The 18,170-nt window shown below is 43.1% G+C and overlaps 1 protein-coding gene across 1 annotated transcript in view; it reads right to left on the reverse strand.

The window, feature by feature from the left end:
* szt2 (SZT2 subunit of KICSTOR complex) overlaps nucleotides 1-18,170 on the reverse strand; it is a 154,546-nt gene that overhangs the window by 80,988 nt on the left and 55,388 nt on the right. Inside the window, exons 46-47 of the mRNA XM_086146303.1 lie at nucleotides 17,186-17,300; nucleotides 13,425-13,512 (exon numbers count right to left, since the gene is read on the reverse strand). Of these exons, the coding sequence (XP_086002429.1) occupies nucleotides 13,425-13,512; nucleotides 17,186-17,300 (203 nt within the window). The remainder of the gene's footprint in view (nucleotides 1-13,424; nucleotides 13,513-17,185; nucleotides 17,301-18,170) is intronic.

Here is an 18,170-nt window from a genome sequence, read left to right on the forward strand (position 1 = left end):
CTCATTGTTGTCGCCAAGTTCTCGGTCAAGGGTAATGTTGGGTCTCTGTTTATAACTTTAAAAAGTGTAGTCATAGAGTCTACACCTACTCTTCAAGTTAAGTGTTGTGACATAGCTCTGAGGAATGGAACATTTAAAATTCAATTTAAATCAAATTTGACTTGAGTCTCTATTAATTTTACTTGATGGTAGACACAAAAATGTTTAGAAACTCCGACCTCAACTTTGGCTTTGTCTAACTTTTCAGTCCCATCTCCTAAAATGTAAGTATCAAAGAGTTGTCATTCATTCATTTTCTAGACTGCTCATACCAGTGACAGACTAGAGAACGGGGTCTGCGGTGAATCCCAGGGGTCATTGGGTGAGCGATGAGGTTTGACCTGGACTGACCACCTGTACGAGCACTTATAGAGGACATCTATCTATTCCCTCTGTCATTCACTCCTACAGTTGATTTAGAGTCTTCAATATAATTACTTACAGTTTATATACCATGAGAGTGGGGAGAGCATGAAGACTCAAAATAGAGAGAACTCAGTCCAACACCTTGATCAAGCCAGAAACCTTCTTGGTGCATGGACACATTGGTGACCACTGCCAAACTTACTATTCCTGGATGAGGTTATATTTTTTTTTTTCTAATGGGGGCAGCTATATCTCAGTTGGCAGAGTGCATGTCCCTCCAACTGGAAGGTTGGTGGTTCAGTCCTCGGCTCCACCTATCTGCATGTTGAAGTGTCTTTTGAAGTGTTTCTTTTCCTTTTGACCTTCCGCCTCTTCTCTCACCCCAACAAATTTCATGTCCTCTGTCATTACATCCAGAAATCTTCTCTTTGGTCTTCCTCTAGGCCTTCTGTGTGGTTGTTCCAATCTTAGCATCCCTCTACCAATATATTAACTTTCACCTCTATACACAATGCAAACCCATCTCAGTCAGGCTTCCCTGACTGCATCTCCAAAACACCTAACATGTACCGTCCCTTTGATGGACCCAACCCTGATTCTATCCAACCTCATTACTCCCAAAGAGAACATTTTCATCTCCGCTATCTCCAGGTCTGCTTCCTGTCTTTTCCTCAGCGCCAATATCTCTAAACCACATCATCATCACTGATCTCAACATTGTCTTGTACAACATTTGGCCAATTCTGTTTTCACTCACTACCCCATCACTTTTCTCCACCCATTCAAACCTGCCTTAACCCATTTCTTCCCCTCTTTCCAAATCTCTGGACTGTTGAGCCTAAGTACATAAAACCCATTGCCTTCTATATGTCCACTCCCTGCAGCCTCACTGTTCCACTAGGGTCCCTTTCATTCATACAACTGTATTCTGTCTTTTTTTTTTATTTTCTTTTTTATTCTATCATATCCGGCCTCACAGCACAAAGGACCCTGGTTCAAGTCCAACAGGGGCATGTTCTCCCCGTGTTTCCTCCTACAGTCCTAAAACATGCAGCAGGTTAATTGGAAAAAAAATGCCCCGAATGAGTGAGTGAGTGAGTGGTTGTCTGTCAATATATGTGGCCTTGCGATTGACTGCCGACCGATCCAGGGTGTATCCCCCTGTTGCTCGATGGCAGCTGGGATAGACTAGCATCCCCCAGGACACTGAGTGCAGGATAACTGGCAGACAATGGATGGATGAATGAATTGTACTTTATTAATCCCTTGCGTGAAATTCCTCTATGCATTTAGCTCATCATGGATGAACCATGAGCAGTTGGCAGCCACTTAGTGGCGCCAGGGGAAGAGTTAGGAGTTCACTGTCTTGCTCAACAACATCTTGACAGAAGCACAGGACTTGGACCAGGAATGATTGGTTCGAAGGATGACCGCTCCAACCCCCTGAGCCATGCTGACCCTTGATGTGACTAACCTTCATTCCTCTCCTTTCAAGAGCCTTCCTGCCAACCTGCTTTCTGCTCTTACTAGAGATCACAATCTTTCTCTTCTTTCAGCTTTTCCCTTCAGGGGTCACCACAGCAAATCAATCTTCTCCATCTGACCCTATTCTCTGTATCCTCCTCTCTCAAACCAACTGCCTTCATATCCTCTCTCACTACGTCCATAAATCTTCTCTTTGCTCTTCCTTGAGACCTCCTGCCTGGCAGCTCCAATTCCAGCGTCCGTCTACCAATATATTCACTATCCCTCCTCTATACTTGACTGAACCATCTCAGTCTGGCTTCTCAGACCTTCTCTTTAAAACATCTAACATGTGCTGTTCCTGTGATAGGCTCATTCCTGATTCTATCCATCCTGGTCACTTCTAAATGGAACCTTAGCATAGTCATCTCTGCAACCTCTAGTTCTGCGTCCTGTCTTTTCGTCATTGGAACGGTTTCTAGGCCATACAGCATCGCTGGTCTCACCACCGTCTTCTACACCTTTCCTTTCATTATGGCTGATAGTCTTCTATTGGATAGTACCCAACACTTTTCTCCACCCATTCCAACCTGCTTGAACCCATGTCTTCAACTCTTTTCCACACTCTCCATTGCTCTGGACTACTGACACCAAGTACCTGAAATCCTCTAATGTCTTGATCTCCACACAGTGGGACGTAGCCACTAACAACAGTGAGCATCACACCTTCAATTTTCCAGCTTCAGACTCATCAGGCTATCTGACACTCTTTCTTTGACCCATAGTGACCCAATTTCCACTGGTACCCGGTAGGGTAATGGCACCAATGGCATTCGCTGTTAACCAAGGCCCGGACTCATCCGGTTTGAGACTTGTAGGTTCAATTCACATATTTGGGTTCAGCAAAAAGTTGGCCTTCCTCATGCAACCCTCTTCATTCATCCGGGCTTGGCACTAGCTCAAAAAGATACTGGCTTGTGCTCCTCTGAGGATGCATTTCCTCAACAAGCTCTGCCGCCATCGGTGTGTGACTGTGTGCTTGATTAAGTGAATGTGATCCAGTGTGAAGTGCTTTGGAACCACAAGGTGATTAAAGCGCTGTATAGGTTGGGACCGATTGCCATTAACCTCTTTATTTTTCAGCCATTTCTGATGTTTCTTTGTAATCCCATCTGGATGCCAACATCCATTTTGAGAATGGGTATGGAAATGAGAATGTATTATCTTAAAGAAACGAAATATATCCCTGTCTTAGTCAGAGTGTACTTGCTAAATCAAACAGTATGGTCTACTTGCTGTAGAAGCATTGTTCCATTTATTACTAATATTATTTGGAATGGGTCTGTTTCATTGCTAAATGGAGACACAGTCAGTAGTTAAATGTACTGTCACATCCAGCCACTGTGCAAACCTGCAGTATTCTCAGGCGCTGATCTACTGGAGCTTATTAATTTATTATAACTTCTACAGCACTGGGGAGAGGAGATTTCTTGTAATTTTTTTTCTTTTAAAATCAGCCACCCAGTGGCTATAATATCTCTGTTAGGGTGAAAAAAAAGAGAAACTGACACGCCGAATGTATTCTGAATACATTCCGTCAGCTATGCCTCATCATCTGAACTGCTTGCCTCGTTTTAGAGGTTCAGCATGAAAAATGCTGTATCTTGAGGTCGTGTTCGCAGAAGGGGGTCCTTAAGACCAGTCTTGTTCATATTACTAGAGCAGTGTGGTTCATATTTTAAATGGGGCTTATAGATTCAATGTAGACCTGTCCTAAAAATAAAGCCCAGTGATTCTTTTAATAGCCTTTTCCTGACGTGCACAGCAAGGTATTATTTGCCCATTAATCATTATTGGCTGGATTACGTCCATGCGCGTTGCGCGATGAGCTCTTTTGTCTTGCTGACATTTATTTCAGAGGAGCCTGTTAAAGGGACGGTTGGAAGAGTTAACACATGATTAAAATATCGACTTTTCTTGCGGCAGCGCAGCTAGAGTCTCCCAAAACGTTTTGAGATACAAAGCTTGATATTCTGTTTCATATGAACAGATCCTGCCAGGTAGCAGGCTGTCAAGAAGAGGATGCTAGGAGACTCTTCAGAGGATGAAAGGAATCCTTAATTGTCAGAGCGACATTTTGGCGTTTCTATGGAGTCATTAGTGTCTGTGTCAGCCAATAAGGATGCAGAGGCTAAAGTGGCCATGTCGCTTCTGCCAAAGATGTCAAACACTCCATGGACAATGAATCTTTGAGCGACACATCGATGTCTTCCTCTAATTAACTAGCTGGTCAGCTTGAAACTATGTTTAAATGTTTTGGTTTTTTCTTAACTCAAATCAAGTTAGATTTTAAGACATAGCGCTAAATCACAACACAGTTGTCTGATGACTTTCCATTCCATGTAGAGCAAGTCTGGACCACACTTTGAAATGACATACAGAAAACCAACATTTCCACCATGAGCATGCATTTGACCACTGTGAGTTACACATGGAAGGCCTTCTGTCTTGAACAACTGGGGTAGAAGGGGGAGAGAGCGGGTGAGAGGGAAAGAGATGGAATGTGTGATAGAGACTGTGGTATGAGGGTTGGGAGGGACAGCCTCGAATGATCACATGCACTCCGATACACTCCGCTAATACGTTCTGGTTGCTGGCTGACACTAACTTCACTTTTCTAAGGAGCTCCAGGCAAGTCATATCTGGCGGCTGCAGCCAAAGCTCTGCTGTGACGTGGGTTGTAATGCGCGCCATCGAAAAGATGCTACGAGCAGTACTTTTAGCAACTTTTAGCTTTTATTTGTGTCTGATTTCGTTGCCTTAATCTTTTATCTTTTCTTCCGAGGGGCTGTTTACTGTTGTAGTCATGTTTCCATATTCCAATAAGCACATGAAGAAAGATTATTGTGACTATTATCGTGTGAAATCATTGGGCTATGCGTCATTGCAGCATGGCAGCTCCGGAACCAAATCAATGGCTTTTCTATGACAAGTATAAGGTTTAATTCTACCACGTCACTCAAGTGAAATTTTGAAATACAGGAAGTTTTCCCTGTCGTTGTTTTTTATTTTTTTATTTTATTTATCTATTTTCATAAAAAGAGACCAGAATAGCCAACACTGTTAAAATGGTTAAAAAAAAAAAAAAAGAAAAACAATGCATTTCAACCAAAAGAGGCCAGTCTAGGTGCGACACGGTTTTAGACCATCAGAGTCTAAAACCAAACAGCTGTGACCACACAAGATTATTCAGAAGAGATCAAAAGTGAGGTGATACAAACGGCGTGCGGTGTGATATATGCCAGAATAACACCAACTTTGGCTCCCTTATTTGAATGCACAAGGAGCAGCACTCAAGTCAACCCACAGAGCCGCTGCCTCCTCGAAAATCTCCAGCAGAGATTAGTGAGGAGCACGGCGCTGTGTCTGGGATGTTAGCAGATAACGTTCTGCTAATGTTTAGCAAACAAAGATTTAGAGGGGGTTTGCCTGTCACCTGAGAACACCACTGAGTGAACCGCCTAAATCCCACCCTGACTTAATAGACTGAAAACCATTTGCGTTGATTCAGATCAACGACTTTTTGTTCACTTGCAATCTCATTTCCGTTTGGGAGCGGCTGCAGAGGCAGCTCTGGGGTTGCAGACGTCCAATTTAAAGGTTATGGGTTTTATAATGTATTTGTATTTATCCAACAGTTAATGACTGTTTTTGATTTGGTGACTTTTAATATGAAACTATGATTGGAAAAGGAAAGAAAACATTTTTATTATTTTTTCCATGTGAACAGTCCTGTGGTTCTTACGACTAATCGAAATGCTCGTGACAAAAATTCAAAAAATAGTGATATTTTTCATAATTTGTTCTTATTAAAGGTGAGAAAGAATTTTTACTATGTTATAACTTAGTTATTACCACTCATTAGCCATAATCACTAAGTATTATTGCTAAACGTCCCTGAATTTAGTGCTTGTTGATTATATACAATGATGCTCAAGGGATGTGGACGCAGTGAAATTGCAATACAAGCCATTGCTTTTCAAAGCGTCTTCAAAAGATGCTTCCCCCGCCTTGGCACTTTCATCCTTGTCACTCGGCACCGGCAGGCGGAGGGCCATTGATCTTTTGCTCATGACATGAAATCGCGGAACTGCCCTCTGTTACCGATCACGTGTAACTCACAAGGACAGTGAAGGTGGGGGGGGGCGCTATCCGGTTCACCCTGTCGGATGACGGACGCGTCGGATTCAATTCCACATGTAAATCGGGCCCCAGACAGACGGGAGAGTATCTGATTCCCTACGCTTCTTTTTTTTTCTTCTTGTTGCCGCCATTCTCGTGACACAGATCTGATCTGTGTCGAATAGGAAGATAAAAAAAAAAAAGAAAAGGTAATTTGGACCAAGATCTGCAAAGCGCCCCTGTGGGTATTCGGCCTTTCATCCACCTGTGTGTGTGTGTGTGTGTGTGTGTATGTGTGTGTGTGTCTATCTGTCTGTCTGTCATTGTCAGAATATGTGGATGGGGAAACGTGAGAGAATGGTTGTATTAAGGGGTAGAGTCATCATTTCACCAGTCTGCGAGTGCAAAAAGAAGGAAAAAGGGGCCGGTGTTGAATGCAAGGCAATAACATGCAACCACTCCTCTCATGATTAAGATTCTTGAAATATCTTCACACTGACCAAGTTTTGTCACATCATCTCCGCGGCTTTCACACCAACTGAAACATGAGGGTGAGTTCTCTGTGGCATGGCCGCACTCCGTCAGGAGGCTGTTTTTCACTCCATGAGACACATCCTGCGAGCACATATGCGCTCCTCTTCATTGAGGAGAAACCAAATGGCACGTCCTATGCATGACCTTGTTTGTTTTAAAGCAAAACAGCAGCTTATTCTAAATGCTAAGTGAAATTTGGACATTTTCCGAGCTTTTGTGCCCAGTTTCTTGTCTTTTGATCCCTCCGTAACAATGATCATTTCGGGGAGAGACACATGTCAGCCACAACACAAGAATGATGGCAAGGACGAAGATGGGCCGGCGTTGATTAATCAGACAAAACCCCGTCCGGGCTACAGTGAACTAACAACAACAATAAACAGCCCCCAAAAAATCCAGCAGCTATTCATGTCTTCTGGTTACTAGTTGTTATTTCTGTACGCGGAGATGCTCCAGGATTTGCAAGATGCCAGGAGGAATCTTTTGATAATTGTTTGCGCATATGAGTCACAAATTCTTTGTGGGGATAAAAAAGTACAGAGCATTCCTTTTTAACTGCATTGACATGCCTTATAAAATGCGCAGCTACCCAGTGATGCTGCAAAATAAAGATGGTGAGTTCAAAGTACAGTGAAGGGGGTGGGGTGATAGCAGGATGGTGGGGTGGGGAGCAGTGGAAGGACTTTAATGAGTCTGAGAAAGCGCTGATGTAATCCCAAGCCCTGTACAAGTGCAGGAGATACTTCCTGCACAACAGTGCCATCAAGGTGCAGATGGGCAGAGCTGCAGCCTTAACTGTACCCATGCATGGATTTCATATAAGGACTTCAAAACTCTGCTGCATGAGAGATCCGAGAAAATCCAGAGTTATTTTGACTTGTGATTTAGATGGGGTCGTCTGTGTGGAATCTGAATTGAAAAAGGAAAAGAACCAGATCCTTGGACCTCTGAGGGGGGCTTGAGCAAAGGCCTTGAATGGTCAAATTGCTGTGGTAAAAAGATTAATATTAACTTGGTGGAGCCGAAGTGATCAGAAAAAACAAAATGGAAAAAAGATATCAACTCTAAAAGATAGATGAATTGCATTTTGTCCCGAAAGATTATTCCTCCCTCTCATTATTTTAATCAGAAATTTAGAACTGAAGTCAGGACACCGTGATTGTCTGTAAGAGAAACAGCATTTCCAATTATTAGGGGCATGTGTCTGTGCGTGTGTGTGCATGTGTGTTTGCGCAAACGGCTTTTCTATGCGATGCGTCCACTATGTCATATTGACTTTGACCAAAGAAACCTGGATTTTGATGATGAAGATGGTCTGAACCCGAGCACACAGACCGCAGGGTTGTATTCTATACTCATATATCTAGCATACACTCTAAAAAAATTGTATCTATAATTTTGCGATTATCTATTTTTTTATGGACTGAAAAGATAGCACATTAAAAACCAGTCATTTATAAAGTAGCAAAGCAGAAACTCACAGTAAGAGGAAAGGTCTGTTATTGGTTTGTCAGGGGGGAACAAAATACTCCAAAAAAAAAGTGGGGGGGGCAAAGGACAATCACATAACTGTGAGCGACAGTGACGGCCAATATTAGGGCCTAACAAGAGGACATTCCAAGGAAAAGGAGATCAAGCGGGTGGAAACGACGGCTTCTCTGTGATGCATTTAAAGCCATGATTGTAGCTTTGGAGGGGTTTCTATTGCAGAAACTACCAGATCTGATTTTTCACGCTTTTCTCCTAATTATTAAAAGAAAAGGAAAAACAACTTGTTTTTCTTTGCAAAACTCCCAAGAAGGATATTTAAAAATTGGGTACCTCCCACTAGCCCCCCTTACTGTTCACAGATACAGCAGTTAAGTAACAACAAAAAAAAAAAAAACTTTTTACGTATGAAACCTTCATCAGAGCTTGTGGATTGCGGGAAATGGGCTCTCTGGTACGCAGACGTTCCATGTAGACATGAGGAGGCAGCTGGTAAATTATACAGCTTGTTTTCATCACTGATCATTGTGATAATGCAAGAGCTGCAGTCTTTGAAATGTGAATGGGACTTGTGACACGCCGAGGGATCCCGAACCTCGCCGCTCTTGCTGGTTTGGAAACCTGAGGCGCTGGTGATGAAAATATGTTACGGTCGATTTATTGTCGCGGCGCTCTTCATCCCCCCCTTCCTCCTCCCCCTATCCCGAATATAGATGTGTGAAAAGTTTGCAATAATGCCTGTGGCAAGTTCATGGACAATCGACAGCCTTTTGTCACTCCACTCCAGGCAGTGGGGCATTTGAAAATCCCAACATGATGGCAAATGAAACTGGTCACTCACTGGTCAGCTCGCTCTGGCCTTCTCTGTGCTTCTCAGTGACCATCCTCAACGCAAATACTGCATCTGTAGTACTCTTTCTAGGCATGAAGCCATACTGCTGTTCACAAATGCTGACTTTTGCTCCCAGTCTAGGTTCCACTACTGTTTCCCATAACTTCATTGTATGGTTCATCAACGTTATCACTCTAGATGCCGCAATTCCGCATATCCCCCTTATTCTTATAAATGGGCACCATCACACTTCGTCTCCATTTTTCAGGCATCTTCCCACTCTCTAAGATCCTGTTGCACAAACTAGTTAGAAACTCTTCCGCTGCCTCTCCTAGACACTTCCACAACTCCACAGGTATATCATCAGGAGCAACTGCCTTTCCACACTTCATGGTCTTCAATGCCTTCCTTCCTCACTTCACTTTTACTAATCTCTGCTTCTTTGTGGTCTACAATAGTCACCTCTTCTACCCTTGCCTCTCTTTCACTTTTCACATTTATCAGCTCTTCAAGCATCAATCAATACATTTCCCTCTCTATCCTTAATCACCCGGAGCTGCTGTACATCCTCTCCATCGTTATTTCTGTTTTGCCACGCTGTATAGATAATTCTCTCCCTCCTTACTGTCCAAACAAGTATAAAAGTCATCGTACGCCCATTGTTTTGCCTTTGCTACCTCTATCTTTACCTGTTGTATATCCCCATACTCCTGTCTGTTCTCTTTAGTCCATTCAGTATCCTACTTCTTCTTTGCTAACTGCTTTCTCTGTATATAATCCTGCACTTCCTCATTCCACCACCAAGTCTACTTATCTACTTTCCTTCCAGATGACACACAAAGTACTCTCCCTGATAGCAATAGCTGTTGTTGTCCAATCATCTGGAAGCTCACCCTGACCACCTAGACCCTTTCTCAACTCCTCCCTGAAAACCGTACAACACTCCTCCCTTTTCAGTTTCCACCACTTTGCCCTCTGCTCTGCCTTTGTCCTCTTGATCTTCCTTGTCACCAGAGTCATCCTTCAAACCACCATCCTATGCTGTCTGGCTACACTCTCACCTACAACTACTTTGCAGTCACTGATCTCTTTCAGGTTATCTCGTGTATAAAAGATACATTCTACCTGGGTGCTTCTACCTCAACTCTTTTAAGTTACTCTATGTCCCTGTCTTTTGTGTAAAAAAAAAAAAAGAATTCACTACAGCATTTCCATCCTCTTTGCAAAATCTACCACCATCTGTCCCTCTACGTTCCTATCCTGCATACCAAATCTGCCCATCACTTCTTCATCCCCTCTATTGCTTGCCCCAACATGCCCATTGGAGTCTGCACCAATTACCACACTCTCATCTCTGGGGAGATTCTGCATCACTTCATCTAGCTCATTCCAGAACATCTCCTTCTCCTCAAACTCACATCCCACCAGCGAGGCAAAGACACTAACAACATTGAGCATCACACCTTCAATATCCAATTTCAGACTCATAAGTCTATCTGACATTTTTTTCACCTTCAGAACATTCCTAACAAACCCCTCCTTCAAGGTAGCTCCTACTCCATTTCTCTTCTTCTCAGTACCATGATAGTACAACTTAAAGCCTGCTCCTAAGCTTCTAGCCTTCCTACCTTTCCACCTGGTCTCCTGGACACACAGTATATCCACTTTCCTTCTCTGCATCATGTCAACCAACTCTCTACCTTTTCCTGTCATAGTCCCAAAATTCAAAGATCTTACTCTCAGTCCCAGACTCTTGCCTTTCCTCTTCTCTCTCTGCTTCCTAACACACCTTCCTCCACTCCTAGAGTAGCCCAGTCTCCATTGGTTCCCTGAAGGTCATCAGTACCAATGGCGGTCTTTGTTAACCCGCCATTGGTGCTGATGTATATATGCAAAGACAAGGTACATTAACACATATCCAGGCCAGTGCCTGGCTCCTGATGCGTATTAAAACCCACTGTTGCATGACCAGTTTTTTGCATTTTACTCCAGTGACTCATTTTACTCCAGTGTTCTTTCCACTCTGCATGTGTCTTAAGTAGCATTTTGGGCAAATTTGAGGAGGTGGTAGGAACCATTAGCAGCTCTGCGTGCATACTAATTGCTTTATCGGCACAATCAGGGATAGCAGTTGAGCTGATTGATCTGTGGGGGAGGGCGGGGGGATGTGAAATAAATCAACCTAAAAGTTTGTCATCAAGTAAGGATGAAAACAGACTCTTTCATAATCGATTACAGTGATTATTAATCGGGAGGAATAATGCCGTTGAGGACATACTCAAAAGTGAAATCAAAGAATAAAATATTTTTAAAATGGCAATCTTGATGCCGCAGGCCGTTTTCAAAGTAGGCCTTTTTAGTTTGTAAAGTATGATTTTTTCTTTTGCCCGAGCTTAGCTGGAGGGAACACGTTACCTGAAAATATCATCTCAGGTTTAGCAACTTCTGTTACACATACACACACACAAACACACATAAAGGACCATGAGTATCAAACAAAAAAGGACATGTGACTCAGACACACTCATTCAATTAGAGGAAAATCTGACGGGACTAACTTCTGCGGTTCTCAACAACAAGCTGACAATTAAAGGACATCTGTTACTCTAGAGAAACCGAAGACGTCACAGGTCTTTAGGTGTTGGTAACTTTGTCCTGGAGGATCATGATCGATCACTGAATTACAAAGACTTACCATGACAAGGACACGTTTATTGTTCATTCCATATCAATGCACCTTATCCTCCAAACAAGATCCCATGAGAGGGGGGGTGGGATGGAGCAAATCTCAGCTGACATTGGGCAAGGGGTGGGGGGGGTTGTACCACAACCAATCACCTGTCAATCACAGTTCCACGTATACAAACATCTAACGACTTTTATCCACACCTATGGACAACTGAGTCTTTAATTAACCCGCTGACTGTTTTGTGGACTTCAGAAGGGTAGTGCAAGAACCTGAAGAGAACTCACAAAAACAGCGCAGAGAAAATGCAATCAGTAAAAAAACAAACACCCATAGAAAGACCCCAGTCAGTCACTGTAAACCAACCAGGAAACTTCTCACTGTCAAGCCGGACTGTGACTACTGTGTTCATCATGTGGCATTTTACATGAGTAGAGCATCAAATGTAAGGGTTACTACAGTGTGTTGTGTTTGTCGCCGACCCTTTCCTATTCGTAAACTCTGCTTTCGCAGGAAAGTTATGCACTTCTGAGAACCTTTTTGAGAAACAAACGCGTCCTCCCATCAATCTTTATTCCTAGAAACGTTCAGGCTCCTGCTCTGAGGCAGGGACTTATAGCGAAGTCATATGAGGTAGGTGCTTGGTGATTGGCCCATCACCAGTTACTCCTTGCGGACTGTGGAGCATTCATTTATTTCTTTTTTTTTTAATTGAGCTCGCTGATGAGGTGTTTTCTTACCACAAAATGGGACAAGCCAGCGAGAACCAGACAGATTAAGAGGTTCAGGCTCTCCTAATCGCATCCCCAAATAGAAATTTCAAATTTTTGCCGGAATAAGTACAGAATTACCAATGCTGGGGGGTTCTCACATGGCTAAGCAGTGCAAGGCCGAAAATAAAAACACTTAAACCCCTATGATCGTCCACGGATATTATTCCTGCCATGCATGAACATGAACGCTGTGGCCACCTCGCTGTCCATATTGCCTTCCTTTTTTTTCTTTGCGGTGATTTATCTTTTTTTTTGAGCGTGGCACTTAGGTTACATGTTGCAGGTGCTTGCATCACACCCCATCACTTAGTGCCAGTGTGAATGCAAAGCTAAAAGGTTCCCCTGGAGGAGGGATGTTCTTGAAATTAAATTCGAGCTATATAGTTTATTGAACTCTTATGTCCAAAAGTAGATGGCCACCTATGGTGTATTGTTTCAACTGTTTAAGTTGCCTGAGGATTTCGCCACCATTTTTTCCAGAACTACTGTGACTTAAATTAGGGGGCTGGCTCTGAAAAGGTCTCCAGTTGTCTGGGCTGGTAGGTAAAAAAAATGCCTGAGAGATAATGAGGAAGTCGGTTAGCCCGTCGCCACTGTATCCAGTTTTTTTCTTCACCCAACTGAGGAGGCATTTCATGCGGAAAACGATGCTTCACTGCTATACAGCTCCCCCACCCGCTTGCCTCCCCAAAATGCCTCATCCCCGACAGCATTTAGCAAAAACAATCCGGGTGTGTTTGTCATTTGCGCTGGATCGGCCTCTCTCTTTTTCCTTGTGACTCCGGTCTTGGAAAGGCCTGTTTGTTTGCACATCATCCACTGAGAAATGTTGTCAATTAACCACAGGCCCGCATTAAATATCCATGCATTTCATTTTCACTATGCTGTACATCATGTATACGACTCAAAACACCCCCATTTGGAGTGACATATAAACCACATTAACAGCTGCCGGGCCGCACTTTCAGGCCTTGTATTTATCACCACCACAGCCTTGTCACACAAAATTTTCACAAACATTATACTCTTTGGATGATCAGTTGACATTTTCAGCCCTTACCAGCGTTTCCCACTCCATGCACCAGGAGAAGGATGTGTTTGTCCACCTGCCCGACTGGACGAGATCCTTCGAGTGACGACCTGGAGCCCTAGAAGGAGTGAAAGAAGACAGGTTAGGGCAGACATGGGCAACTATGGCCATTATATGGTCTGGTGAGTTTTCTAATCCGAATTGCCAAATTTTTCCAAATGATATAAAATGATTTTTAAATTCCATTCATTTGGCATGTTCCCTGCAATGTCCATATTCTCCAAATAGATGGGACACTCCAGTCACATTGAACTTTGTTGGTAGTGTGGTGTGTTACTCTCTACTTCCCTACTTTACGCTCCTCTGTAGAAATGAGCGGACGGCAAAAAAAAAGAAGAAATGTGGGCAGTGAGCAGCGAGTGTATAATGAAGAATGGACTGCACAATATTTTTCAACTAAAGTCTGATCAACTGCCGCATGTCTGATACACCAAGAAACTGTGGCAGTTTATAAAGAATACAATTCAGCCGTCACTTTGCCACGAAGCATGCCAACTAAGCTAGTGAGCAGCATACGCAAGAATGGGCGGCTACTGCACAGAGCTTGACAGCTAATTTGCACATTTCTTTTTACAGACAAACCGTGATTCAGTAGTCAAGTAACAGGGCAAGTTTTTTTTGCAGGCATTTGAATTAGCAAAAGCCAGCAAGCTGTTTTCCAAAGGTGAGTTGGTGAAGTAATGCAAGGTCCCCTCAAAAGGTTTGCCCAACCCTGGAGTAGGGGCTTGCTAGCAACACTTAAACTTCCTAATCCATTCATTCGTTATTTATACTGCTTATGCTGCAGTCAGGGTTACAGCTATCCTAGCTGTTATTGTGCGAGACGGGCGTCTTCTAGACTGTTCACATGGCTGGCCAATTTGAGAGTCACCAATGAACCTACAGACGTAGGCATTTTGGAGCGAACTGGAGAACACCCACACGAGGAGAACATGCAAACTCCGTACGGAAGGGCCCTGTGGCAGAAAGGAACCAAAAACATTCTTGCCGCAAAGCAGAAGCACGAACCATTACGCCCAACGTGCCAGCCCCCCAATCCAGAATTTTCAGGAATTCAACATTCAATCGTGTGGATTGACCAGTAAATTCAGCCTTTACCTGGAATAGTGCATTGAAAAGCGCAGAGTTAAAAGACATTATTCCCTTTTTCAATCGTAGCATTTACATAGACGTCCCCTTACTGTCTCCGCCGGAACAGTGCAACCCGGAAATAAAGCCGGGTCACAGTTATTTCACCTGCTTTCGATAAATGCTTTTAAAAAAAACTGTCCAATCCCCTGCTGGAAGGAAATCTGAGTGGGAAGCAGGTGAAAATGCCATGGTTTCCTGCTTTATCGACTACAAACTGTAACTGACAGGCCACGCTTTAATCCCGGCATCAGATAAGCTGCAGAGAAGCACAGGCGCTTGAATTGAAGTCATCAGACTAAAACCTGTCCTGCGAATCCTCTGTGCTTGCAGCTGTACACAAGTTCTCAAAGTTACTGTATATAACCAAAACAAACTTCGGCAAAGGTCTGATTTCTTGAACTCTGTAGGTATGAAGATAAAGATTGTGCTGCATTTTTCCAAAACAAGGCATCTCCCGAGACTTGACAGCGTTAAGGTGCATCTCAAGCGCTCAAAAGTCAAACGCTTTCTCGGCTACTGTAAATTCCTTAATTACGGTTTGGAACCCTGCAGGAGTCCAAGTAAAATAATACCCTGGGAGCGAGGCTTAGGAAAATGAACATGCATGGCAAATTAATCAATCTAATCGTGTTCAAATCTCTGTCTATTCTTTAGCTGAGATGTAAGTATATAAGGAAAAAAATATATAAATTAAATATTTAAAGAAAGTAAAAATTTAAACCTGTTAAATTTTTTGGCTCACTGGCTAAACATAAAATCATGTGGTCTGTTAAGTTGGAACTTTTATTCTGGATGACTAACTAAAAAAAACAAAAAAGAAAAAAAGATAACTAAGAAGTCAAGCAATTTTCTTCTGACTGGTCTGTTAGACAGAAATAATTAAGTCACTCTTTCCGGAGAAAGTACCGTATTTTCCGCACTATAAGGCGCACCTAAAGGCCTTTTCTCAAAAACCGACAGTGCGCCTTATATATGGATCAATATTGGTTGATTATGGCCACTGTAGTAAGGGGGGGTTGCAAAGTAGCAGCAGTAAAAACCGTAAAGGCGAATTCCAGTCCTGAACCACTTGTGTGTTTAAAGACCCCAAAATGGCACCTTACAAGAGACACGCTTAGTGTCTGAGTTTAGACTTCCAGGCGATCAGTCACGCAGTAGGACATGGGAATAGAGCAGCAGCGAGAGAATTCAACATTAATGAATCAATGGTGCAGAAGAGGAGGATGCGACAAGATGACCTGCGCCAAGTACAGAAGACAAAACAGAGTTTTCGAGAGAACAAAGAGAGATGGCCACAGTTGGAGGACACACTCGAACAGTAGGTTGAACAGAGCGCGGTAAGTAGAAGCATCTCTACAGTCACTATTCGAAAGAAGACAACAGTGTTAGCTAGAGACATGATCAATGAATTTAGAGGCGGTCCTTCTTGGTGCTTTTGTTTTATGAGCTTTGAACTGTGAGAAATGAAGTTTGAAAAACATTGTTTTCGACATGGGCGGCGCAAATACCGACAAAAGCTAACGGTACGTACGGTACCGTATTGTGGATCCACTAACTTGTTTTGGGAGTGAAGAAAGTGGTCACAACATTGGTTTGGGTTCTATTGACTGACTGACTTATCTGACTACTTTGGTGACATCCCCTTTAGCGAAGCTTCATCTAGTGGATACATAACGCAACCCCAGCCACTACAGTAGTTTCTATTCTATGCGCCTTATAATGTGGTGCGCCTTATTTATGAAAACAGTTTTAAAATAGGCCATTCATTGAAGGTCCTCCTTTTAATCTGATGCCCCTTATAGTGCGGAAAATACGGTAGTAATTCTTAGGCAAAAGGTGTATTGGATGGGATTCTTCCAGGTTCTACGCTTTCCTTCCACAATCCAAAAACATGTCAGTTCATTTGAGACCCTTAATCACCCAGAAGTGCGTATGAATGAGAGAGTAAATGGTTGTATGTCTATATGTGATGTGATCGAATGCGGACTCTGGTCACGGGTGAACCCCGCTTCATGCTCACGCACAGGGATAAGCTATTAGATAAGGGATTGACAGGGTTAAAATGCTGGAATGAACCCAATATTTGACCAGCAAGTATCAGGAATGAGGTTTAAAACCTTGAGATTCTTGGACTATAGTCTTGCGCCATGGTTAGAGATTTCTTAAATTGATACATTAATCCTTGAAGGTTCTTAAAGGGTAGTTAACTACACGAGGTGGATATGCATATGGAAACCCAATGAATAGAATATCACTGACATGAAGGGACCGGCTCTTGGTGGCATTATTACCAGAGTGGATAGTTGGTGTGTGTGTGTGTGTGTGTGTGTGTGTGTGTGTGCGTGTGTGTGTGTGTGTGGTGGTGGTGGGGTGGTACTCTCTAACGCAAGACTGGAGATGGTTTTAGAGCGATTCTGGTATAACTCAGTCGATGCATTTTGTTTAAATGTCTAAAAAGGAAATTTTGTGTTTTTACATCTGGTGAGGAGAGGAACACCTTCTCTGAGCAGGAGAGCTTCATGTCCGCTTTGAATATCCCCAGGCTCACTAAGAACCCTTGATTCTGTCGACCTTCATGTGGCCAATAGAATTGCATTTACCATAAGGTCCTCTGGAAGCAGGGGCTCTTGACTCCTGGCAAGCCCGATGGAACGGCTCACGTGGAGGTTGCCTTCAGCGTCCGAGTGCTTCCCCGTCAGCGATGTTTCACAAAGTCTGGGAAGAGTAAGGAAAGGGATTAATTTTTCCCCGACCATATCGGTAAAATTAACTCCTTGATAAACCCCCTTTTTTCTGTCGCCACTTGTCTATTCTATCAGCAAGCACGGCCAAGACAGGCTGTGATAAATTCAAGCGCCACCGTTCTTTGCTTTTCCAAAGACTGATGGTGTGATGAAGAGTCAGAGACATCGAAATTAATTACCTTTTTTTCCGGACTATAAGCCGCTACTTTTTTCCCACACTTTGAACCCTGTGGTTTATATAGAGATGCAGCTAATCGATGGAATTGTCTTCACCAACAGCCGTCAGGGGCGCTTAAGCGGGAAGTGCAAAAACGAGACAGACGCAAGAGCTCAACGCAAAGAAGAAGAAGAAGACGACGCACGTTTTTGGCAAACTTAACGCAGCACAACACGCAGAATATTTTTTAACAACTATGTTTTTTGCAGCCACTTGTAATCAGCGTGAATCGCGTATTTCAAGCGGTACTCCGAGGCTTGGATGACCAGCGACAAGAAGTCATTCATCAAAACTGTACGCGTGCAAAGAGCATCCTTTTCCTAGGTCTGCCGGCAGATGCTAACAAGGTGGAGCAGTGTGAAAGAATCCACTGTCACCTACAAGTTTTCAAAAGCTGGACTGGTGCGTGAAGAGACCAACATAACTTCAGAGGGAACTTTGCCTCGGGACGAAAGTGACATTGCGAGCAACACCGACAGAGAGACTTAAAAGGTGTGTGATGGACATTTTCTGAGGCTCTTTAACTCCGACACTGAAGATGACTTCAGTGGTTTCAGTGTTTGATCAGCCATGTTGGAAACAATTAAGGTTTGTAAATAAACATTTCTAAAATCTTTCTGTGTA

This window comes from Fistularia commersonii, chromosome 1, assembly GCF_037954325.1.
Source record: "Fistularia commersonii isolate RoL2024-O1a breed Wild chromosome 1, RoL_Fcom_v1.0, whole genome shotgun sequence".
Lineage (NCBI taxonomy): Eukaryota > Metazoa > Chordata > Actinopteri > Syngnathiformes > Fistulariidae > Fistularia > Fistularia commersonii.